The sequence below is a fragment of the Gymnogyps californianus genome, chromosome 2 (assembly GCF_018139145.2).
Source record: "Gymnogyps californianus isolate 813 chromosome 2, ASM1813914v2, whole genome shotgun sequence".
Classification (NCBI taxonomy): domain Eukaryota; kingdom Metazoa; phylum Chordata; class Aves; order Accipitriformes; family Cathartidae; genus Gymnogyps; species Gymnogyps californianus.
In genome coordinates, this window is record NC_059472.1 from 128601746 (window position 1) to 128628144 (window position 26399).

Genomic DNA, 26399 nt, shown 5'->3' on the forward strand with positions numbered 1-26399 from the left:
GTACAAGGTATCTTTAATTTAAATGTAAATGTGTGTGTGTGTATGTATCTATTTGGTTTTCATGTAGGATTTAGGCTTGAAGATGGCAAACGTCTGACTGTCTTCATAAGCATTAGGATCAAACATGTTTTGTGTGCAAATGCAGTGTGTGTTGTTGCTCTCAGCAGGCTGATTTCAGCTTGCTGAAAAAATAATATTTATTCCATACCCAAGAGTCAACAGATATCTTCCTTTAGCTCAAGGGACAATGGCTTGAGTTTTTAAAGCCTGTTATTTGTTTCAAGTTCAAAGAAATACATATTTCCTCACAAAAACTTTTAACATTGACCCAAAATAAATGTTCTTTCATCTGTGTTCTCAAAATTATAAACACTGCACATTAAAGATGCCTATGTATCCATACATACCTGAACTTTTCTCAAGAAACTCTATGCTGTCATTAAAAAAAGTTTATAAATTTTACTAACAAATAATATATATTCTAGTGATAAGGTTTCCTATATAAGAAAATTCTTAGTAAAGAAAATGTTTAGGTAATAAAGTTAAAACAGTGTCATATGGGTTAGAGTTGAGGTTGTTATGATACAATATACCTGCTTTTATTTTTATAAAAAATGGTATGTTTGTTGGGTGGGCATCATAAAACCTATGTGGTTTTAATTGCTGCCTTCTTGGTTTTCAGATACTCTAGTTTTGCTAGATTTTTAACCTGGAATTATACAGATAGCAACTGCTCATGTCACCTTGATGTGGTTTTTTTTTTTGTGATGTAGATCAGTTTGTTATAAATGTACAGTTATATTTTGAACTGTAGAGCTATTCCTATGTAGTGGAAAATCTCAAAACTGCACTTACATTCCTAGCATCATCTTAATCAAATAGACATTCTTAGAGTGCCTGCATAGCTTACAAGTGTGCTTTTGGCTTTCCGAATTCATGGGCATGGAGAACTTCAGAGAGATTAGGACCAAATGTTGGCTCCCTCATTTCCTTCTTGTATCTGAACAGGATTGGAAATCCAGTTTGTAACAGACACTGAGTTGTCAGCTTTAATAGTTACTGTGTAAGTTACTGGTACTCTACAGCTGGTAATGGTTTATCTACCATGAAATGGCACTTAACTGCAAACAGCTGTACAGGAAACGACAGCCTACTGAAACAACCATTGTAAAATATTTTTGGCCAGTGAACTTCCAATTATAAGTGAAAATCTTATTTATTCTATGTATCTTCTTCTTTAGTGGCACTAGAGGTCCTATTTAGGATTCAAGATGCCACTTTTTTTAAGACTGTGGTCTTCAGCCTTTTCTGTATCAGTAACATTTGAGAGTACCCTCTACCCCCAGCCCTGATGTGCCTGCAAATGCCGTCCCTCTGCACAGCGCCAGGTAGACGGAAATTCCCTCTCAGCTCTTTGCCACCCCCTGGTTAAGGTTGTCCATGGTGGTCGCTGAGTGCACCTACAGTGACAGAAAAATCCTTCTTTGGGAAAATTGATAAAGACAAACAAACAACGAGATATATAACAAAGGAAGAAGAACAAATGAAAGCCTGGGGTGCGTAAGAGACAGTGAAATTTTCTGTCAGTCTCCATGATTAACCAGTGGTTATCCTCTCCTGGGGGGGTGGGCAGGAGACTGCCCTTCCCCACTGCAGGCGAAGCGATGACGTTTGCACTGTCCCTTCTGTTCCCTCTCAGGCATCACAAAATGCATTATATTGAGTACAGGGTGTTGTAATGAGTCGGAGTGTACCAGCTTCTCCGGTTTGTCTTAGCTTCCAAGAAGGGTACAGGCTTACTGTATCTAGGTGTGCTTCCTTCAGGGCAGGGCCATTTTTAATTAACCCAGGGATTTTTTATTAGAGGAACAAAGGTAATAAATCAACCTCGAATGTTTGAAGACAAGGGAGGAAGATTCAGCTTTCCAACCTAGGAGGAGGAGGAGAAGAGGAAGAAATTGCTGACTGTACATCCAGGAAAAAAGGAAGATCTTTCAAACTGTTGGGGCTTACACATCTTTTTGACTAAACTGATCTCAGCATTTCTCTTTCTCTTTTGCTTTCTGTTGAGAAATATGATGGGAAAGTGGAAATTAACTTTACATAAAACCATTGCTTTAATTTTAAAATATTTTATATATTGGACTCCCAGTAACTTCCTTTGCTATAAAACTGATAAGAGACTCCAGAGTATGGATTATTGGGTTATTTCTCAAATGATTGACATCAGTCCTTCTTCAGAAGAGAACAGGGGGATGCAAGTGCAGGGACAAGACTGAAGTCAGGAGACCTGAGCTCTGCTTTTGACTTGTCCTCTGACTTCTGTGATCTTGATAGATGTGCATATTTTGGAGGTCCTAATTCATAGTCTCTAGTGAAAGTGGTCCTAAAAGGACTCCCATTAAATGAATAAAACCAAAAATACAATAATTTCTATTCAGTATAGAATTTACCTGTACCTATATTTAGCTACTTCTCTATGGCTATACTAATAATATTCAAACAGTTTAATGAGAGACTTTTATGATATTTATGAAATAGTTTGCGATTCATTTATGAAATGCATTATTTATTGTATAGAGGCTGGAAATAATTTTTTGCCCACCTGGATTTGCTCGGAAAATTATTTTTGCAGTCTGTGAAATCTACAGCTATTTATTATTTTCACGTGAAAAGCTATGGCTTTTGTTTTGTTTGTTTGTTTTTGACAGAATAATAGGTTCTTAAGCGTTTCCTAAAAAGGATGAAAACTACCAGTATAGACAAAAACTTCCCTTTAACATATATGGACATATTTTACTTGAAGGCATGGGAAAATACTTTTTGGTAATATAGAGTACTTCTGTTGGAAGATTTTAACTAAAGATTTTACAGCCTTTAGCAGGATCTGTTACGCGTGTTCTGTAAAATAATGTTCCTAACAGAGTGCAATGGTATTTGATGCAATTTTTTTCATGAGCGCTAGTGGAGAGATAGCCCCCAGCCTCTTAGAGAAAGAATTCACTGTCTCCTGTTTGCTTAAATATTTACAAGCAGCAAGTGTATTTCAAAGTAAGTGCTCGTTAAAGGAGGAAAAATAAACAGGTCATTTTAAGCAGTTGCAGTAAGAATCACTGTATTTTTATGGATATAATCTGTGTCTCGGATAACTCGTACTCCTTTCAAAGAAGATGGAAGTAGGTCCTCCAAAAAACACACAAAATCAGAGTCCAGGGAGCTGTTGAGGGGGAGGAGAGGAATTAGGAGAGAGTGGTTCAAGGGCAAACTTCCCTCTTCCTTATACCTGTGTATAAACCTCACCAATATAGGTTAAAAAGAATTTGTTTTTAAAGGTAGCCAGTGGGTTTAAACATGAAAATACAGTCTTTCTCGTTCTTTCAAAGCAATTAGAATAGTAAGTTTTTATGTTTGTCACAGCAAGTATTTATAGCAGTGCCACAGTTTGCATGGAGACCTGATCACTATGTAAGGAACAGGCCTTGGCGAAAGAGTGGGCATAGAAATAGCATGGCACGTACTTCATTTTTGGGATTTGATATCTTAACTTTGAATTTGAGCTGTATTATTTCAGAGTCTCTGGGCTGGGAGCATGGCTTCCTCAGCCGGGCTGGAAGGGGGCTGTGATGAATGTGGTGGGTTGTCGTAACGAGGGAACTGACGGAGACGTTGAGTCCTCATGTTTGTAGAGGCTTAGTGTTGTCCCTCAAAAATGGAGTGCATGTACGCCTGTTACAGGGGAGTAGTGGTGCAACACATTTAGTCCCCCAATAATGATTTCTGTAAATCCTGTAAAGATGTTTGGAGAGTTTCCATGGACACCAATGTTTTGTTAAATTTTTCGTCCAGAATCAAGAACAGAATGGGACCACAAGTTATGAGAACAACCTAGAAAGGAGGGGAAGAACAAATAGGGAAAGGACTTCAGTGTTCCCAAACAATTCACAGTGTGGTACCACCTGTGCCACGTGTAAGTGAGATAAGAGAAATAACGTGAGAGTATAGCCTGTGTGAAAGTGGGAGGATCAAGTACAAAATACAATGTCATGTGATACTTCAGCAAATTTCTGCAGTGTCGCCTAGGAAACACACTGCCAGTTTGCAGTCGGCAGCCTACGCATCTCATGGCTCTGAGTAACTGTTAGCGTCTGGGGAAAGCCCCTGGGACCATTTGTAGCTGAAGCGTGTTTTACATGTCACACAAGCTCAGTCCCCAGAACAGGGCTTTTACACAAACTTGCTTTGGCAAGCATGGCAAGCCTGCAAAGCCCTTGTTTTGTTGTTTCGCTGCTTCCTCAGCACTCGCTGTTCCAACTTCTGCATCTTTCTTCCTGTCCTGTAGGTACCCAGTGCATCAAGTGACTGCTGGCGAGGGTTAGTTCTTTACTTCAAACTAGATCTTTTGATTTGCCATATGGGATGTTAAGATAGCTACTTTATTACTAATCCCAAGAATTATAGACTAGCTTTTATTTTTGTGCGTTCCTCCATGTGTTCTCCTAAAGAACTGATAAAACAAATGATTCTCTAGATTTCCTCTATTGATCAGGCGTATCAGTTTCCTTTCATGGGAGTCTGGAGGAGACGAAAACTGTGTTCAGTAGCACTGTTTTGCAGTGCATGCCTACGGACTGTTTCTCAAGATCATTCAGGATAACTTCCAAACTTTCCATTGGCATATTTTGACGAATACTGTGTTTCCACAGCACTGATTGGTTCAGCAATGTGTGTGGCAGATGCTATACGCTTTGAATTATTTTAGGAGTTAGTGTCTTCTGAAAGAGCAGGGATTTCACACATAGCTTTACATTTCTCAACAGCAAAGCATAAGGTAAGACAGAAGCATAGACTACTTTGATTAGCCCCTGATTTTTAAATGATGACTTAGAATGGTGGTAGTTAAGAGAAGGGATTCCTTTAATTACTGTCTGTGAAACACACCCTACATCAGGCTGCCCTGTGAGGCCCAGAGCACCTGTCAGCCCATTGCATTGGAACCTGCTTTCTGCATATTCTGAGTTACATCACCTGTGCATCTCCTTGGCGTTGGCCATAGATGCGAGGCTGACAAAGTGTTTCTTGGACAGATAAAGAAATTTGGAAGTCCCTGAGGCGTTCCACCATCTGCAGCCATTGGTGTGATTTCCTTCCCTAGCAAGTAGGTGAGATGCTGTAGCTGCTGCTTGTTAGAACTGTGTCGAGCTCAATGGAGTGAATGTATTGGAACCGAAGTTTTGTCTGGAGGTCAGCTCTCCATGAGAAATATTTTTAAAAAGGGATTGTCTGGGCATACAATGTTAACAACAGAAACTGATTCTTTTTTTCTGTCTGCCTCTTTAGGTCTCCAAAAGGTGACATCCATAGTGAAGGATATGTCTTGGAGGTAGAGTGCTGCTCCTCTTTAAACCAACTTTCAGACAAAAAGGAGATACCTGATTTTATTAAGAAAGTGAGTAAAAAAAAAAGGGGGGGGGGGGCAAAAACCAAAACACAGCATGCTTTTATTTGCACAATAATTACTGCTTCTAGTTCTGTCAGTCTGACAATAGGAATATGTGTACATTTTGTGCAGTTGAAACACTGCACTAGAATTTGGTGTTTTGTAATTTTAAGTATCTGAAGGGCAATTATACTTACTGAGAGAAAAAAGTTTCATCATATTATTATGAGAAAATTATTCATAGTATCACAGGAGAGTGACCTCTCACAGATGATATCAACTAAGTTGCCAATGTAGAAGACAGTCCTGTAATGATGTAAACATTTTAAGTTGAAACGATATATGTAATTTCCATTTTAGTGTCAAAATATCCTGTTGGATAGTACTGTAGCTAAAAGGGCTATTAACTCCCAGAATCCCCTGGATTATTTAAGTTTTGTTTCAGTATCACGTGATGTTAGCAGTTAGAGATGGTACTGGTAACCTAAATCCCTTTGTCATCCAGAATAGCGTTGCTTTCAATAAACTTTTGTATATACTGGGAAATTTGAAGAGAACCCTGAAATTCTTTATTTGTTGCCTTCTTTTTAAAATTATTTTTGATGCTGTAGTATTCTGCCAGACTGGAAATTAGCAGGTTATGTCCATTTTAGTGAAGACAGATTCACTGTGCATGTTTCAAATTTTGCAGCATCTGTTGTGTCCTATTGCATGTTATAAAAACTAGCATTAAATACAATATTTACTTAGCCACATGGTGTAAGAATAGTGTGAGTAGGCATACTCCCCTAGCTTCAATCCATCTTGCAGTGATAATAGTTAAGAAAATTTTGTAGAACAAATTTCAGCACAGGCTGTATGAGCTTGATAGGGATGCAACTTGACAGACTACACTCATGTTCAATCTTTCCTTTTTACTATGAATTGTAAAAACTGGATTAAAAATAATGCAGCTATGACTATCTGATCATCGTCGTCATACTTAAAGATATATAGATTTTGGCATCAGAACAAACTGAAGTTTTCTGAACGCTTAATAATATTCAAAAGTTTGAGTCCAAATTTTGCTTCGGGTTTTGTTGTGTTATTGCAGTACTATTCTTGGATTATTTCAATATATTCACACTTAGGCAAAACTGGTGTAATTATTGTGTACCAGTTTCAACATATTTGATTTTGTTCTTCAGTTCTTTGAGTCAGAGTAGAAATATAGGCTTATCTGTCACAACTGGTAGCAAAATTTTACATCATTGCAACAGAAAATTTCTTTGCATTTGTAACTTCAGAAAGAGTACGGCTAACATGAAAACAAAATGACAATCCAGGAGTCACCTTATTTCCATAAATATCCAATTCTGAGACTCCTTATAATGCTTTTCTAGACATGGAAATGTTTCTGTTGGTAGAATCCATTTGATTATAGGGTTATGAAGATGCCTTTTTGAAAGATAATAATTTAAATTTTAATAGCTAAAATGTATATTTACTGTTTCTCTGTAGGCTGAGTATGTCGCTCATCCTCAGATGTTATTTGATGTAGAGAAACTTTAAGTTCTTTGAAGCTGTTGCTGTCAAGTGTGTGCTGTGTCACTGTCTATATCTGATTAAACACATTGTGAAAGTCTCAACACTTTTATGTAAATCTAATTCAGGAAACAGAACTTGTTTGGGATTAGGAATTAATTGTCATATTAACTAATTTGTCTGAGCAACAAAAATGTCCATTGCTTTTAAGGGCATATAAAACAGATGTTTACAAACAAAATAAATGAAAAATAAAGGACGTTCTTCAAAGAAAGTAGTAACAAAAATCTGTTGGAGAGGGCAATTGCTTGCTGTCAAAAAAGAACAACCCTATAATTCTTCTCAAACTGTGAAATACAATTGAAGTTAATAGAGTGTTGTAATTGAATAGGCAAATCCTTGATCACAGAGCTTTTCATAACACAGGCTTTTAGCACAGGTTTACCATCTTACTGCATTGCAAATTACTATATTTAAAAAAAAAGATACCAAACAGAGTACCCATATTTTCAAGACAAAATAACAAGTCAAATTTTTCTCCAACTGTGAATTTACTAGAAAAAATTCCTCTATCCTGAGAAAATTAATTTTATTAATTTTATTATGCACTGCTGAGCAAGTATGGTTTACATGGAGTTTGAACAAAGATACAATTTTAATAACTTCTTTTCTCAATTGACTTTTTGTTGCATTGAAAATGTATGTCAGATTGAATATTAACTGCTTGCTCCTGGCAAACACAAAACAATTTTGCAATGGCATACAGCATAGGTAGTATCTTTTTTCTTCTCCTATAACTCCATATAAATGTTTGAGAGTAATGAAGTAGAAACAAGGAAGTTATTTCACCTGGAGAATGCTTCTCGCTCACTGAAACAAAGTGCCTCAGTACAATGTTGACTATAAAACATTTAAGAAATGCCAAAGAAGACTCTCTGGTCAAACCTGTGTTCTGTTGCTGAGATCCTTCTGTGCTTCAGGACTCTGTCCCAATTCTCTACTCTCTTCTGTACGTTTTTGCCACCACTGCAGTTTCCGATCGTGGTAAGAGCCATGGGACAGTTAAGTGTTGGGACATAATGTTGCATAGGATACAATCTTCTTATACCTTAAAATCATGTTGACATCACCATGTTCTGTTTGTTCTTTCATATCAATGTGGACCTAGTGCGGCTCAGCCTGTTCTAAAGAACTCAAACAGTCCCATGGTGTCTTTGTCATGTAATTCCTGGACAATGAAAGAAGTAACTTAATTGTCATGTATGTACTTTACTGCTGTATTGGCGTTAGCACTCCTGTCTCTAGCTCTCAGGCAAAACAGAGATTAAAGATTTGCTCATCTGCTTTTTAATGAGCAAACTTCTGAACTTCTGATCACTGTGGCTCAGATCATTCTGAAGTTGTTGCAAGTTGGAGATGTTACTTCTAAGATACCGTATTTTGTAATATTTTTGTGTCTCATGTAAAATAGGGTAGCCTTTAATTACTTCCTTAGTTGCTCTTTATTTCTGTGTATCCTGTTACAGTTTTTTTCATCTGAGAGTGTTCTCCTGAATCTGCTGAGACAAGTAAGGAGAGGAGAAGCTAGGTTGACATCCCAAGAAAAGAGTTATTTTGGATACATAGTCATATATGAATGCCAAATATGTTTCTCATGACCTTTGTTTTCCACATCAATCTGAGTTACATGCTCTAGAAGAACTGTAACAGGCAGAAGGTTTTACCTCTATGTTCACATCTTTGCGGTGTTGGTGAAAGGTTAGGAAATGGAGGATGGTTTCTGTACCATTTCTTCCCAGTTCTGACTTTTTAAAATTTAGGAAGCACATCTTTGTATCCTTGGTTGCCTGCTAATAATGCTCTGTCAGAAGGAATTCTTGTATGTTAACTTTTTTTCCATTTGACCCCATTGCAGAGTTCATATTTCTTGTCCCTGTGGACTCATTATCCTTCCCTGGGGAAGTATGATAAGCACAGCAAAGCATGGTTTAAAAATGCTGCAGCTTAACTGAAATCCAAACGCAGGCATCTTCCTTTTGTGTTTTTGACTAGACAAGGACCTCTTCCTGCTCGTCTGTCCTTGCTTGACTCAGAAATGAGTGTAATTTCTTCCAACAAACCTAAGGCTATACAGATGAATAATTGGTTTTGCATTTTCAGAAGTGAACCAGTTGAGCTTGGAACACAACTGCCATCTTGAAACACCTATGTAATGCTTATCTTGCGATGAAATCTGCCGTATGAGACCGTGTTTGTCAAATCTGCTCATTGCTGTTCCCTCTGTTCATAGTCTTGATGAAGTTCAGTGAGCATACAAATGCCATCACCAGCACTAGCTCAAAAGCTGCCAGTAACATGTCACTCTCTTAAGTGGTCCTCTGAACAACTTCTGTAGTCCAAAGTACCCTAGAAATAATCTTGACTCCTGCAGATGTAGTGACTTTGCCCATAAGTTTGTTGACATGTATTTTCTAGTAATAGCATTGCTGGGCCAAGGAAGTGGTGGTACCTCTCAGACTTAAGCAAGTGGGACCCCAGAGAGGAATATGCCAACAAAACACATTGCAAAGACGCTGACACCCATGTACTTGTTCTAGAGTTGGCATCTGAAACAGTGACCACCAATTCTCCTTGGTACAAAGGCAAGTTGCATAGGGAATTGGACTATTTTGAAAGAAAGGCTATGCAATACTAACACTTGTATGAAGAACTCAGATCCTACATTGCTGAAAGGATCAACTGTATTTGAGCCCTCTTGCCAGTTTTATGGAATGTATGGTATCAACTGGTATTTACTGGAATTTTTCTAAATGTCTTTTAAAAAAGAAAATGTTATCAGGAATAGAACTGGCATGAGGAATTAGTACGTTTCAAGCGTTAGTTTCTGCACTGGAAATTAATACCCATTACTACCAACAAGTTTAAACTGTAGTTGAACTTACTCAGTGTACTCCTGAAAGGCAAGACATTTCTTGGAGGAGTTCGATCCTCCTGCCCGTTATCTGCCCTTGCTCCTTTGGAGGGAGCGGCAGGCAGGAGGCTGGCTGACTGGTTGGATAACGAACTGCTACATGCCCCAAACAACCACAGGTCAGTCTCACTGCATGTTTCTCCATGCTGATGTTTTTATCAAACTACCGAGATACTCTTTTTCCTGCTCTCTTGTTTTTTCCCTCCGTTCATCTATAGCTGTTTTGGTGTTATCAAGATAACTGCTGTCTTAGTTCATGCACATTGTTTTCTGGAGAGTCATCTGTGTTATGGCTCTAATTGGTGAAGAATTTTTGTATTAGTATTGCTGTTAAAAGACAGGTTAATTCTCCAGCTTCTTTTAAGTGGCTAGGTAGAAACAGGGTTGGAGTATTTAGGAGGAGTTTTGTTTCTCCTCTAAAATAAAAACTGAATGCCTATATGAATTCTCAAGAGCTTTTAAAGTCTTTTCCGTAGATGTTCTTAGTCAAGGGAGTGATTCAGCCCAGACTTGGCTCCTCACTTATTTCCTACATATTTACTCACATCAGAATGAATGTTTGTCTTATATGATCAAAACAACGGACTTCACATATCCATATAGTGTGTGAAAGCGATATTAAATGATTTTGAACTCTCAACTTCTGAGTTTTAAAACTCTCTTCAGCATCTAACTATGAAACAGCAAGAAGATGTGGAAGACGAGAAATGTGTCATAGGACAAATTTGTCCATAATAATATGTACTTTTTATATATATAATTATTTGTGTTTGTAACAGTATGACAAGCAAATGAGAAGACAAAAGTCTGCAATTTCCTAGAAAAAATGAATGTGAAAATTACTAATTTTGTAATTTTTTAACTTTTATTTATAATCACTAAGAAAAATACTGTTTTTTATATAGCTGTTCCAGTATTTCTCACATTCTTGTCTCTTTTTGTTTGTCATTTCTTATTCTTCATCTCTTAATCTTTGTATTGAGATCTCTTTTTTTAGAAGGAACAAAGAGATGCAGGTTATGTGTCCTGAAGAGCACGAGACTGTTGGTGGATTTCTTGACTCTGTTGCTGCAGTCTTACAAGGATCTCTTCTGTGAAGTCTCTCATTGCTCTGTTGGTGCCAGGGTACTTTAGATGGTTATTATAATCCTCAGCATTATTCTTTACTTTAGGTATGTTTCAGCTGGCCTGTTCAGAAACTTCCTGTGGGGTATACAGTCAGAGCAGGTGGTAGTAAAAGAAGAGGGGAAAAATTGAGTCTTTAATATTGCGCAGAGGATTGTTCTTCAAATGAATAAGCAGTTCAAATTTACTTCTGTGGCTAGAAAATGACCCCTCTAGAGTACTGTTTATTACCTAGGATTACTTATCTAGATGTGATTTCAACCTCTTCTAAAATCCTTTCCATCCTTAAAACAAACCCAAAAAATCCCACCTCAAAACCTTCACTCTCCAGGGTATTTGCAAAAGAACAATACAACATTTATTTCTTTAGCACATTGTAATGAAAACCATTGCTGAGCACTTAGCTGACTGCTTTGTTTTCTGCATGTTTTCAGTGCAAACAGAGCGCCTATTTTATTTTTAAGTATTTGGATCTTAGAAGTAGATATGGTCATGAAGCAGAAGTTGAAACTCAACATCAATGGTTCAGCTGTTTGTCTCCTGTGATAATATTTATTAAAGTGCATTTTGTTAACATTTTGTAAGTGTATATATAACAAGAGATGGTAAAAAATAGCATATACTGTATTTTAAACAGCCTGGTGTGAAGGGAAACATCTGTTCCTGGTTAAGCTTCTTTCAACTTGTGTTCTTTTGACTAAGCCTTGTAAGAGTGGTGTTGATATATATCTTCCATGAACATTGCAAAACTATTTTCAGGACTCTCCCAGGAGCCTGGTTGTGCTTTTATAATCCTTTGCCCCCAGCAGCTTTCAGAGTCATCCTCTTGACCAAGATAAAAATAGATATTATAAAGTATGTAGTTGATGTTTTTAATGATCCTGCTTCTGTCTGGTGGGGAAAAATAACTTTTTTAAAAATAACAATAAGTATGATAATATTTTATACTGTGCTAAAATAAAATATGGGCAAATTGTTCAAATTGTAATTTTGGCTATGAGTAACAGATGGCTTGATGAAACAATGTGATTTTAAAGAAACACTCTTTGGTTTATATAAAGATAAAAGAAAGTGTTCCCTGCAAATTAAATGTAAAGGCTGTAAGTTTGAGACTGAAGTCTTAATTTTTTATATATTCCTGTTGTCCTGAACCTTTTGGTTTTTTGTTTTCCTTGGTTAGAACAGAGGTGGACTAAACCAGTGTCCCAGTTTTGAATCGCATTAGTGCTAGTTGATCACAAATAAGTGACTGTTTTCTCATGTTCTACAAAGAACACTGAATTGTGTTCATACAGCTAAAACGGTTGTTAGATACAACACTCAACCATCCATCTCTATAAATCTTAATTTTCCCCTTGCTCACCTTGTTCACCCGTTAGCGTAGGAGTTTCTCTCAGAAGATTCATACACAGGACATGGTCTGCATTTTGAAAATGCCTGTTCCGTAGAGGAAGCGCTTAGGACAGTTTCTACAGACTTTTTTTTTGACAATGTATATCAAGTATTTGTGTTGAGTGAGCATAGCTGGCTGCTCTGTAGCAGTTTATCCCAGGCCCAAAACAATTTTTAGGGAACAAATCTTAAATGACGTGGATAAATTCAGGATTTCTTTTCAGAGTTTAGGGCAAGGATGGGAGGATGCAGGTATGCTACCTGCTTTCGGGCAGGTACTGCAGTCACTGAACCCTTGTAGCCTGTGTCCAACAATCTTCACCCTTTGCCAACTCTGTGAAGGAACAGGTGCTAAAATGAGAATAATTTGAGAAGAATCATCGCACCCAAGATCACAGAGGATGAGACAGTGTGGTTTCAAGAGCTGTCATCTAGTGAGATATGCTGAAAGGAACAAGTGTACTTGCACCACGCTGCACTACATGTGGTAGTATGGTTATATTGTTCTCAGGAATGAATGTACAGCTAATGCAAGCTGAAGAGGAATTTCGAGTTGTTACTCTCGTCCCTGCCTTAGCTCCAGTAGCAGGAGACATATAGTTGCTGTAACTTAATATCTCTTGGTAGCACTGTCTTAAGAGCCTATATTCTGTTTTATTCAGCATAGCAGTGAGTTGCAGTAGCTACTTGCTTCACTACATTTCTCCCTGTTCTGTTTGTAGCTTTCAGTTTCCTTTTGCAGAGGCTACTACCAGTGAGCATAAAACTGCAAAGCTTGCTTTCTTTTCCCTGTTCAGTGCCTCGTTACGCTCTACCACAAATGCAACAAGCGCTTAAAGTGTCAAGTCAATGATGCTGTTGAATGGGCTGTGTACTGCAAAGATGGAAAGGCAGCGTACATCTGTTTCTTCAAGAAACTGATTAGTTTCTAGCTTTTGGGTTTGTTTTTAGACTCTGTTATCTTCTCTTGGATCTGTCAACTTCATTCTAATAGTCTTATCTAAAGTTCCCGAACAGTAAAATTCTGGTCAAGGTTTTCATTGGAAGTATCAATATAACACTGTCAACAACACTACTTAAAGGAGGATGACTCTGTGGTTTGGGATTACGGTAACATTTTGCAAGCCATCCCTCTGGTGTTTTATCCCTGATGGCCTATTTTGATGTAATTGACAGTGAAAATACTTGGTAATTTGAAAGCCTGAACGCAGACTGGGATTTGACTTTCTAAAAGCCACATTTATATTTACTTACATTTATATGAACGTGAACTATCTATCTCAAATTCAGAATTGGTGAGTGTAAACTGGAAAAGGTTAAAAATGCATAGGAAGTACAGGCTTAAATGACAGAGCATCCTAGTCAGAAACGTTGCATGGTTTGGAAATCTGCAAGTAGTGAAACAGAGTTTCAGAGTAACAGGACGGAGAAATGACCAGCAGTTGCTGCTTTGCTGTTTGATTAGTAGAATTATCTTTTTTTGTAACATAGTATTAGAGATGCAAAAACGCTGAAGTCACAAAAGTTTTGAGTCGTTTAGAAAGAACTAAACTCCTCCTTCAGAACATTAGCTAAGCTTAGTTGGTTTTAAAATAAGCAGTAAACTCTTGATGACTGTCGCTGTCTTCTCAGGAAGGAGCATGTTGTGAGACCTACAGAAAATACCAGAGGCAAACTAAAAGCCTGTCTTAATTTTAAACATCTGTTTTCAGAAATGAACAAACTAGAAGGGGGATGTGCAGTATTTGTGATGAAACATGTACTACTAAATATTAATGAAGGAGGACATAGTTGGAAGACTGTAGTCTTGAACATCCAGTTCCAGCTCCTGGCATGCAGTACATAGCGTTCTCCTCAAACCACAAAGTCATGTTCTTTGCATGAAGATCCCTGGTGCTGCGTCTGTTGTCAAAGGAGATTTGCTTGAATCCTAAAAAGAAGGTAGAAAAATACAGTGATCTTGTTTCTGGTGCACATTATGAGATCTAATGCCTCTAACATTGTTCTTTTAAAAACAACAACCAAATAAACAGACAGACAGACAAGCATTTCTTTTATTGGCTAAGACAGTTTATGCTTGGTTTAAATAGATAGCTCTGAGCAAAATTAACCAGCTATTGTTTCAAAGGCCATATGTTTGGCCATCAGTAGGATGAAGTAGCAGTCTTTCCCTTAGTTCACTGCAGAGCTAACTAAATGCATCTGACCATTGGAAAATCAGTTTGTTGCTCCTAGAGAATGTTGTCCTTTCTCCAAGCACATTTTTGCTATGTGTGCCCTTCCTAAATTGTTTCTGTTGTTTGTTTTTATATTAGCAGCAGTCCTTTTTCCTGGGTTGCTACGACATTCTTTCAGTACTTTGTTATATCATGAACCATATAGCAAACCTATTAATGAAATGTTCAGTCCTAATGCCTAGGTTTTGAAGGCGTTTTGTTCCAGATCATCAGGAAGTGTAAGCCTTGAGACCATTTAGGACTGCTGTAAACTGGAGTGCCCTGATGACATTAGTAAAGCTGCTTTTCCTCTGGATGCATCCCAAAAATGTCCAGCTCCTGGCATACAAGAGTGAAGAGAAATTCCTAACACTTGTCTTATTAAATCATTTGAAAATCCTTATCCAAGAAGGAGATCCTCATTATTAAATTGCTGTGCATTATTTCCCATGTTTATTGATGTGGGTGGAATACTATCGTGAGCTTGCGGGAAGTGTTTGATTTGCTGTGTGCCATCCCATGGGAGAAATGTACAGAATCTCCCTGTAAGCAACTACGGAAGCTGACAAAAGTATATGATTCTGTTCAGCTTGGGATCTATATCCTTGAGCTTCTGTATTTATAAGTAGTACCATCATGCTCGCTATGAATAGGAGATTATTATGGAGCTGATAATGCAAGAAGAAACGCAGAATCACAAACAATATGTGGACTGTACAATGAACTTGCCAAGTGTCTTTATTCTAAATAGATTTGAAAAGAAAACCTGTATGTGACTGTTCAAAATGAGCTTTCAACCTGCAATCTCTGCACGTCTTTCATGGTTGTGAGGCCTATAGTTTAAAAACAAGTAGTTTCCAGAAAAGAGGATTTTCATCATTCAGCCATACTGTTGCCAGGTGTGGTTTTACAGATCTTTAAATTAGACTGTCAGCCATTTTCTAATTAGGTAGGGAGCCTTCAAGAGAAACAGAAGTATTTAAAAAGATGGGACATAAATTTGCTACATCAACATAATGTTTAGTGACACCGCTTTGTGCTGCTGACAGTTCATTTTTTCCAAATGCGGTATAAAAATAGTGGTCAGTCAGTTCTGAAATAAACAATAACACTTCACAAATGTTAAGAATGTTTACACGAGTGCCCCAGCTAAAATTCAGTTAAGGTAGTGACATCAGGGTTGGACACAGTGCTTGTTCCTATTCCTGCTAGAGTTAGTGGGAGATCTGATAGTTATTTCACAGATAGCAAAGGCTAAATCTGTCATTTTTTCCCCTCAGGGAAAATGCCAGGTTTCTAATGAAGCAAATTATAGAGAGGACATTAAATTCTTTAACTGCCTCGGCCCTCTGTACACATGAAATTTCACCCCTTCTTTAAGCAGGTTCTATTTTTAAACTGGCGTAAATCCAATTTGTTGCAAGCCAGTTATAAACGAATTTGGATGTACCCACTTAGGGGTTTATCCAGATGGAAATAAATGAGTTAAGTTCTGCTTCTGTTGTTGAACAGTAACATCTTTTGTGATGGAGACCTGTTCTTGTATTTGTGGTTAATATCATCCAAGCAGCACTTTGAGGCAATAAAAATGTTTCAGTTCCTATCTGGGGAAAGAACCAAGGAATTTTTTTTTTAAATTTTGTTGGAATTTCCCTTTTAAAAATTTCCCAAGATGTAAAGAGCAAGTATGTAGCATATTTAAAATACAAAAAAGGTCACTAAAGCAATTGAAATTAGTATGGATCACCTAATGTAAGGGCATTTTTAATCTAGCTTTTTTTCTGATGTGGTAAGTGGTGGAAATGCAGTTGTTCTGCTTTTTATGCTTTTTCCTCTCATTTAGTCATACAACGTAGTATGACAAGGACCTTTGTTAGTACTCTTTGTTAGTACTCTAAACTGGCACATAGAGACAAGTAATTGTGGTATTTATCTGATCTGGAATATGTTCTGGGTGACCCTGTCAGAGTAGCATCATGTTCTTCCCATTCAGTTCAGCTTTACCCCTGCTTTCTGCCATGCGTTGCCCTCTTACTGATTCCCAGCACCGCATCTGCTAAGATATTTTCCCAAAAGGCTGGAACGGACATATCTGTCTGTGTGTACCAGCGCAGGATGCCTCAAAGGGTCCAAAAACCACAGGTGGCTGGTAGAAACAGCCCTTCTGCCCTCTGTGGATCCTGGGCACAACCTGTCTGGGTACTGAGGTTTGAGCTTGTTTAAGTCTGGGGTTTTGTTTTTCATAATTCAAATATTCAATATTTCAAATACAGGAAACAGGAAATGTGAATGTATACTGGACGGCATAATTAATTCTGGCTGTGAAGGCACTAAAATTTTGTACTATTTAAGCTCTCAACAGGATGCTGAAAAATCAAATTGTAGTTTGAAAATGTTCAGGCCTTATACTTTATTTATGATGAGAGCTAACCTCTTCATGGTTTTGTGGAAAGTTGGAAGGAAAGACTTTGCGTCTGCTGATACATCACTTTGCTGTTCTGCAGCTTACATTGCACTGTTGATGTAACATTTCCTGCTAAATTAGCTTTATTGAAAATAATGAGATGCTTGGTTCTCCCTTATGTAATTGGGAAAATTTGAAATATAGGTTTAAATAAGATTTTGTATTCTGTATACTGCCAATTAACTTGTTAGGAAAGGGCCTTGAAGATACAGTCTCTTTTTCCAATCTGTCTGCTAAACTATTAGGCTAATACGGCTTAGACTATCATTCAGTCCTTAGTTCCTCCTATTTCCATTCTGAGAACAAGAGCCTCAAAAGAAAAACCTCAGCATCAGGTATTTCGTAGAACAAACACATTTTTTTTTGAGTGAGCCAAGACTGTAAAACATTGCTACAATAGCTGTAAAAGCTGTTCTCACCCACATCACAGCGTGGGAGGGTCTGGTATAGATTGACAAGCAGTCTTTATTGACCAGGACCAATAAAATTACTACATATGTACTGTCCTCAAACTCTTAACAGTTGCATACTAGTTAAATTTCTATAATTAGCTGCCCTGCAACCTGTTTGTAGATTAGTGATAAGAGAGGAACTGAATTTGCAACTCTATCATTGACTGTATAAAAATGTATTTGTAAAGTTACAACAGGGAGTCAGGATCATTAAGCATATTATGAATGCGTCTATCATTGACATTCACTTAAACCTTTCTGAGCAAGCTAGTTACATGCTAACTTTCTTTGTAGACAGATATTCACTTGATCAGGATACTGTTAGTAGTATTTTTATTTGGAGGTTATTGTCCTCTTTAGCAATGAGCTTTAGTTAAGTCAGCATCCCGTGTTCACCAGGCTAAACACCTGTGAAGACCATTGCCTTGTTTCCTGGAGAGCTCTGTTTAAGTTCCTGGGATCACGAAATCAAGAGTTAATTTAATATGGGAAATATAATAGTGGTTTGAAAGAGGAAGTTCTTGTTGTTGATCAGGTATCATCTGTAGGTTTGTGTGTTCAGAACAGTAACACGTTACCAGGAAGTAGATGATTCATTTAAAAAAAAATAAATTCTGCGTAGGGAAGATGCAGAAATGTGCTTCCTCTTAAATAAATTAAAAAAAAAAAAAATTGTATAAAATTCTTCCTCTTTACTTGCTATTGAAACAAAAGGCCTGAACTGTTTCACATAAGTTCATACTAAATTGAGCCTCGGAGAATAATTAAGGCACTTTAACTCTCTGGAATTACATGGTATGCAGAGAAAGTAAAATTATTTCTCCATTCTCAAGGCATTTCTTTTTTAAATATTTACGTGTGTTTAAACTTTATATTATATGAAGAGTATACATTACATGGAAACCTTTCCTTTTCGGTGGGTGATTTTGATAAATGAATCAGCAGACACTCATATGTTTTCACAGAAGTCTGGCTCTCACTGCAGCTTCTCCTGGGTTTGAGGAGTGTGAGACTGGTGACTCAAATGAACGGTGCATCGGTAGTGCTGAGTCTGCCTAAAAGAGATTTCTCTTTCTGCTTCGTCTCAAACCTTCCTTAGTTGATTCCAGCTTTATCTAATTGTTATTAGTACTAGCCCAATGCTTTTTTCTTGGGATCTTTTGTGATTCGATTCCTTCATTTTCCTCCTTTACCTAAAGTGTAAAGGATTGATAATAGCGCCCCTTAGTTTCCATTTTTCTTCTTCTTCTTAGCTCATCTCGCAATGCCTTTATCTATTTTGAGTTTTGTATCTTCCCAAAAGTGATGTATTAAAATAGCTTTGCTTTTATGTACTCATTATGTGGAAGTTTGCCATTTGTGTTTCAATCCAAAATAGGACACACAACAACTGTTGTTATAATGATGCATATAACAGAGAGAATTAATAACCTTTTCCTTGCATAAATGTCATAATCACACACCTAATACAGCAGAAGGTATAATATTAAGTCCCTGACTTCATAAGGTTGATACTAAAACTTTTTGTGAGTAATACCACTTCTGGTAATTTAGCATAAATAAACTTTACAAACAGATACTTTATCCCTTATGAAGAAATATGTAGGCATTTTCTCTCTTTTTTTTTTCCCCCCTTTTCTTTTTTTCCTCCACTTTCACAGTATTTCAGATGGTTTAGGGAACTTCATTCTGCTTCTCTAGAATGTAACTTTTTATGTAAATGTAACATGACAATTTCTTGTGGTAGTGGACAAAAGTAGCAAAATGACATGCTAGCTGCCTTGAAGGGTATTATTTTCTGTATTTCTATTTAGCTAAGACAGCTTGACAGTTCAAAATTTAATCTTCTTCAACTTGTAGATTCAAGATGCTGCAAGTCAAGGCTTGAAATTTGTTGGAATTATACCTCAGTACCATTCCCAAAAGAACTGTCTTGTCAGCACCTCCCTGACACCCGCCAGTAACAACTCTGTGCAATCAAGAGATAATAAAAACGTTTCAAATTACCCTGAGGATCATGCTTCACCGGATGGCGAGAAAATAGATGGTATTAATGGATGTAATACTCCAGCACCGAGTGAGGAAAGTGCTGACCAATGTGCCACATCCAGGGAGGGCTGGAGAGGTGAAGGACAGGCTACTGAAGAGCTGAATCTCAAGTCTGCGAAGGGAAACGAAGAACATGCGAACCCAAGTGTAAGAGAAACAGCAGACAAGCCAAATGGACTTGCAGAGAATGAAACACCAGCACCATGCTTAAAACCACTTACTGGCAGTAAGTATTGTAGTGACCTCTCATACATAAAAGCCAAGTTAAAATTGCCTCAATTATGTTCCCAGCTCTTTTGGGGGGTGGGGATGCGGGGAGGACCTTACCACTGTAATAGCAAAGAAAAGATGTACCAAACGAGCCACTTAACCTGATTTCAGCATGGTTACACAGTTCACAACAACTGAGCTAAGTCAGATGGCAAATGAAGAGATGATATAAGCGGGTGCAACTTTGTTATGGCCCGTTTGTATGCCTGAGTGTAAAGACTTATTTTTGTCTGCTGTTCAGCTGAATTGGTTCTTTTTTGTATTTGTTGTGATACCCTGAGAGCTCTTGATCTTTGTATCCTTTTTGTCCAATTTGAATACAAAGTCCTGCTAATCTGCTTGACAAGGTTTTGCAGCAATAGAAGGAGTAAGTCACAAAGCCTTATCACAGTTAGCCCCTTTGTAGCAGGTGAACAGATAGCTGAAATTAAACTGCATCAGGAACAGCAGGAATATATGTGATCTGGACTGTGAAGTCTCCTAGTATGCTATAGTTAGTCTGGGGTCAATGCTACAGTCAGAATTGTAATTACTGGAAAGCAGCAGTTACTTTGTTAATGGCTCATGTGTGCTAATTCATAATAAAGGTCCTCTTGGAATTGATGCTGCTAATAATTTGCCTTCCAATTCTCATATTTTTCTAAGATTATTCTTCATATACCAGTTTTCTTTCTTTCATTTCTTTGACATATTTCTCCTCAGGTCTGCTTTCCACTTTTAAATGTCATTTTATGCCATCAAAAAACAAAAATCTCAGCTGAGGTCTCAAAATGCCCTCCTTAAGGTATTTGTTGCTCAGACATTACTTCAGTAGCGGGAATGGTAGTTCAAAATAGGATGTAGACCACAGTAATTTAGAAAATGAAAAGTCATCAGAAAAAAATATTCTTGCCTGATTTCCAGTTTAAACCTCAAAATATTTTTCTTTCCTATATTTGCTTAAATCCTAGAAAACACTGTGTACGCTCATTTCTCTTATCGCTTTGCTTACTTTCCTTATAAGCTTCAAATCTACGTAAGGAAATTCCATCTACATTCCTTTCACCTGGGACTGTCCTTGACTTTCATTTATCCCTATTCTTTATGTCTTACACAGATTCAGTCAAACAATCCTACCCCTTTGAGGATTTTGTATGTAGGACTGAGAATGACTTTGCATTGTACCCTCTTTGGACTATTGTCTTGGTTTCCGTTGCATTTTGGTGTAATTAGCTTTTTGCCATCAGATTTGGATCACATTCTAGTAACCTTTCACCATACTTTGTTCAATTTTTGTTGGGCAAGGAGGCAGCCAGATTTGGTCAAAGCGTAGCTATTATTTGAATAATTTGTTCTGGTTGACACTAGAATCTTACACATTATAAAACCTCTCTTAGTTTTATAGTTCTAAATTAGTTATCTCCAAGTCTAATCAGACCAGTTCTTTCTCTTTTTACATACACTGTCTTTGAGAGAGTTAACCAACAAGTTTAATCATCTTTTTGATGCTATTCTTCCCCATACTGAACAGTGGAAATCTTTTGCTACAAGTAACCATGTTCTTAATATTTCTGTGTAATGTGAAGCTGATCACCTCCAATCTTCCCAACTTATATCTGTTTGTGACACCCCAGGATTTTATTACAGCTGCTGATTTGCCAGATAAGAGGTTTTATTTTAAAAATGCCTTTAGTTTCCTTATTTATCTTTTGTTCTCTGAGTGCTTTTTGGCTTTTTTTATTTCTCATACAGTTTTTTTAATTGTTAAGTTATGCAAATACTTTCCAAGACTGAAGGTCTGAGAAGGCAGTTTTATGTGACAGTTCACCTATAGTAGGATTTTCCCAAATCGATTGCCTGTACAACATTGCTGATTTCTTTATTACTCTTGTATGAATTTTTGTTATTACAGCACTCCCTTTTCCTCCCATGGAAAATGTATTTCAGTCTTTGGCACCAGTTCTCCATCCTTCCTTGGGAACATTAAGATCATAAAGCATCAGGTGTTGGGTTTTTTTTTCCAGTTAGCCTACTTATTCCATAGGAAGTTACCACTCTTGAACTCTGTCTTCCCTACATAAAACTTCAAAAAAAAAAAAAAAAAAATTCTTGCTATTCATGGAATTTTAATTTTGTTCTTTATTTTAGGTTTTATACTATTGAAGTTTTATTTTTATGCTGCTTCATTTTTTTGTCTGAATATTTTGTAGTGCTCATTCACTTTCCCTTTTATTAAAGGGCTCTTCAAAGCAGTGTTGAAAATTATTTGCCTCTGAACAAGGCACAGATACTCCAGCGGTATGTCCAAAAGTGCTGTGTTACCTAGAACCAAACGGAAGGTGTCTTTGTCCATGCTTGAGCAGTCAGACTCACTGGTGAAAACTATTGTCAATAGTGACTTGAACGGTGGTTAGGATTGGTGTACTATACACTCAATAATGGTGACAAACCAAATCAACCACTGAAAGACTCCCACACATTTTAAATGCATGTTGTGTCAAATCCAAACTATCATCTTCCTATAGTTTTCCAGTTCCATGATTTGCTATTTTTAATATAATGTCTTCATATACACCAAAGAGATCTCCATTTCCAACATCAGTCTGTTTTGGGGGTCAGAATCAAAACAATCATAGAAGTTTTCTGTGTATGCTCTTCTGGGTTAGGATTATCATAATTTTATTCTTTCTAAACAAGTGGTAAACAGCAAGAGGACTCATGTTAACAATTTATTCCTTTCTACTCTATTTGAATCGTGGTTCATGTCTGAGATTATTAGGTCTCTTTTTCATGCTTGGTTATATCGTGAGCTTCCTGCTGTCTTCTTCAAGTGCTGCCAGCCTGTCTCTGAGCATCTCCCTTCTAATACCTTTTTCAATTTACACACTACTTCTTGCTCAGTGACGTTTGTTAGAGAGCAATCTTAACATTGCTCTTGACATCTCTTTCTTTACTTTAATACTTGAGATTAGAATATAACAACTTGGAAACAAGAGGAGCTTATTGAATGAATGAATTTCATATAATGTCTTTACCTTTTATATTAATTTATTTTGGGAGAATTTTTGACATTTGGAAGTCAATAGAAATTTTACCACTGATTTCCGTGCACATTAATAAGTAAAATATTAACGTCCAAAATTATTTTTCAGTAATTCTATTGATGGTTGTAACCTTCTGAGAATTTGCAATGTGTATCTGCACTTAAACTTGCTTCCGATTTTAGGGCTGTGAAAGCTCACCTTTGCGGTCAACAGTGACTTTTTTGTGATGGTAAGCCTACATTAACTGCTCCTACGATATACTAGAGGAGATATGGAGCAGAGTCTAGAAAACGTTCTCATTTGTAAGACCCTTCACAATTCCATTTTCAAAATTCATTTACTGTTGTGTTAATGTTTCACCTTGGCTCAGACCCAGAGTAAATCAACTAACCAGCTAGCATAGTCTCTACAGTAATGTTTCATTGCATTTTCTTCAGATGAGACTACAACTTGCTGGTTCCATGCCATTGTATTATCAAAACCAAGTTATTTAATACTTTAGTTCAATGGCCATGATCTACAGAATGCTATTTCTCCTAAATTTGCAGTAAGATTTTGTATTTAACTGTCTTCAGTGTCACAGCTCTTTTAACAGTTCACTCGGTAGAAAAATAAAGGTACTCTGTGCATTAATTCTTAGTGATTTTGTGGCTGCTACAGGACTTAAAACAGTTTGTGGAGCATGTTTTCCTATCTTGGTTTACACTGATAAACTCCAGTAGGGGGGTTGTCCATTAGTACTCAGGTATTACTGTATTTAAATGTTTTATTATCAACAGTGAATCCATAATTAGTAACAAATATTGTAACAGCAATCAAAATCTTGTATTGGGTTTTGCGACCCTACTGTGTTGGACACTGCAGAAACGTATTAAGGAGAGAATCATATCCCAAAATATTTTTTGCAGTTGCACAGTGTAATCAGGCAAGGGCAAACAGTGGGTTGGTTATACATTATTTTATCATGAAATGGTTGTTGCATTACTCCATTTTTTACTTTTTGGTAGAAGCAGAGATCTTCATTCTCTTCAACAAGCCAAAAACCCCACAAAGATGCAGCCAGTATTACACAGTGACTATCCCTATGAGGATCTCCAGGAATGGGCAGACTGTCAACAGCTTAGAAGCAAATTGGCTGGAGCACATGACAGATCACTTCAGGAAAGGAGGCTCATTGGTAAATGCCATCTTCAGCCTTGGAATGGTAAATGGTATGGAAATTTCAGAAAGCTTTATGCTGTGATTATTTTCCTTTCTCCTCTAATAGATGTCATTATCTTTGAAGAGAAGACGTTTGGGAGGTGCTTTAATATACACTTGGGGCAGATTTGGTTTAGATCAGCCTATTTCAGTGAAATGGAATGAAAGCACAGAAAATATTTTGGTATTTGAATAAGGAAAACAGATCGTGTATTGTATTATATAAACATACTAGAGATGATCTTGTAATTGCAGAAATATACAGAGTTAATAAACAGTACCAAGTAAAAAGAATTAAACTAACAAGATTGTAAAGCAGATGACATAAATGGAAGAGTGGCTTTCCTCTTAGCTGTCCAGACATACAATGCATCTGGGTTTGATTGCAGGTCAGTGTGAGGATGCTGTAGTTTCATCTGGCCAACATGTAGTCAGTTACTCCCAGTTCTTGCAGAGACCCTTTCCACCTTGATGGCACAATGTTTTACGAAATTGTCTTCTATGTTTGTTTCATCCTAGCTAGTGTGTTCTTATGAGTGATGGATAAATGTTGGTCTTAATTTAAGACGAGAAGATTAAAACACAGATTTTTGCACGTTGTGAAAATGTGGCACTGAGTCCAGCTTAATACTGTAGCCAGTCTGTACTACACTTGTGGCCACCATGGCTTTGAAGACAAGCCTGCTGTACAAAGAAAGGCTTTGGTGCATAGTAGGGATCTGAGAGATGTAACCAAAGGACAACGAGAACAAACCAAGGGAAGTACTTGAACGTAAAAATGTTGAAGTTACAGTCAGATTAATTTTACTGGAAAATTATGTGACTAGTATACTTCATGGTTAAAGTGCTTATGGCTGAATCTTTCACCTAATTTTGGTTTGTTTTGCATTCTTCAAAAGGAATGTGGTAACCCACAGATTGGGCACTGCTACTAAGATTAGTGGGTTTGTGCCTCCAGATTATAGGGGAACTGCTTCCAGAGCATCTTCTTCCCATTTTGCTGCTGGTCAGAGTTCCAGGACCCATGATAAAACACAGTAATATGAGTTGGTTCTGGTAAAAGTCAATCAGGAAATTAACAGGCAATCCTAATTTTTCATTTTGCAAGCAAGTAGCAAAAAAGGAAGGTCTAAAGTTCAGCTGATGGAATGCTTTCACACAGCTTCCTGGAAAGCCTTGTAATTGCTAGTTAACTTGCTTAAAAACAAATGGTCATTTACTTTATGTGTATAAATTGCAACTCATAGAGGCAAACCTAATTGGCTCTATCAGGCTCAGTGTTTTCTTTAATAAAAACTGCTTATCAGTGCGCTCTAAAATGCTTTAAACACAGCATTTTTCTGTTATTTAAACTTCTAAAGTTCATTTACATAACAGAGGCCTGGGGGAAGTTCATGTACTTGGATACCAGAGTGAGGAGTGCTGGATAACTGCCTGCGGACATAGATGAAGTAGGCTTGAATGATGACAATAAAGTTTCAATGCAAACAGGACAACAAATTATGTAAAAGTGGACAGATTCAGGATTAAGTTAGATTAGAGATTGAAGATGAACAATTAATAAACATTTTTATTAGCATTTTACAGTTACAGGAAGAACAGGTTTAGAAGTCAAAAAGCTCAGTTAAGGTTTCTAAAAATGTAGTAATTAGAACAGTTATGTTAAAACACTGTGAACATGCCCATGGTATTAGAAGAACATTTGCTAAGAACATCTGTAAGTTGCTATCAGTTGCAGTTAAATGTTTATGATTTAAATCCTAAAATTTTCCTATGGTGTAGAGAAATGGAACAGCTTTTTCACTTATATGCCAACCAGTATGAAACAACCCAGGGTACAGAGGAGGGAAGAAAGAGGGGGCTGAGGGCTTCTCAGCTCCTTACTTTTTTCTAGTCTTTTATGAGCCTATCCAGCTCTTCATAGCTGGTCTCCTTATTCACTGATTAAGTCTCTCCCAAATTAAGGTAATATTAGCATACTTTCTTTAATTGGTTATATCACATTTCTTTGTTCTGGGGGTTTTCAGATATATGATGAATTTGAAGTACAAATTCATTATTTTGCTTATTAGACTTAAAAGCAGGGTCATTGTCGTCTTCTTTTCCCCCTCGTCCTTGGAATGCCCAATGAAGTGAAGATTTCTAGATTGTCAGTAGTCATAAATCTGTTTCTTCCTTCTGCCAACAGTTTAATAATCAGTCTTTAAAAGAGTTTTAAAGTTCACTGATAACAATTGTTTCTTTTTGCTTGTTGTACCAGATAATTATAAACAGAA

The 26399-nt window shown here is 37.1% G+C and overlaps 1 protein-coding gene across 1 annotated transcript in view; it reads left to right on the forward strand.

Annotated features, from left to right (window-relative positions):
- The window catches only part of RFTN1 (raftlin, lipid raft linker 1), a 98909-nt gene that overhangs the window by 47405 nt on the left and 25105 nt on the right, over positions 1–26399 (forward strand). The window contains exons 4-6 of the mRNA XM_050891298.1: positions 5338–5446; positions 19442–19856; positions 23931–24134. Coding sequence (XP_050747255.1) covers positions 5338–5446; positions 19442–19856; positions 23931–24134 — 728 coding nt within the window. The remainder of the gene's footprint in view (positions 1–5337; positions 5447–19441; positions 19857–23930; positions 24135–26399) is intronic.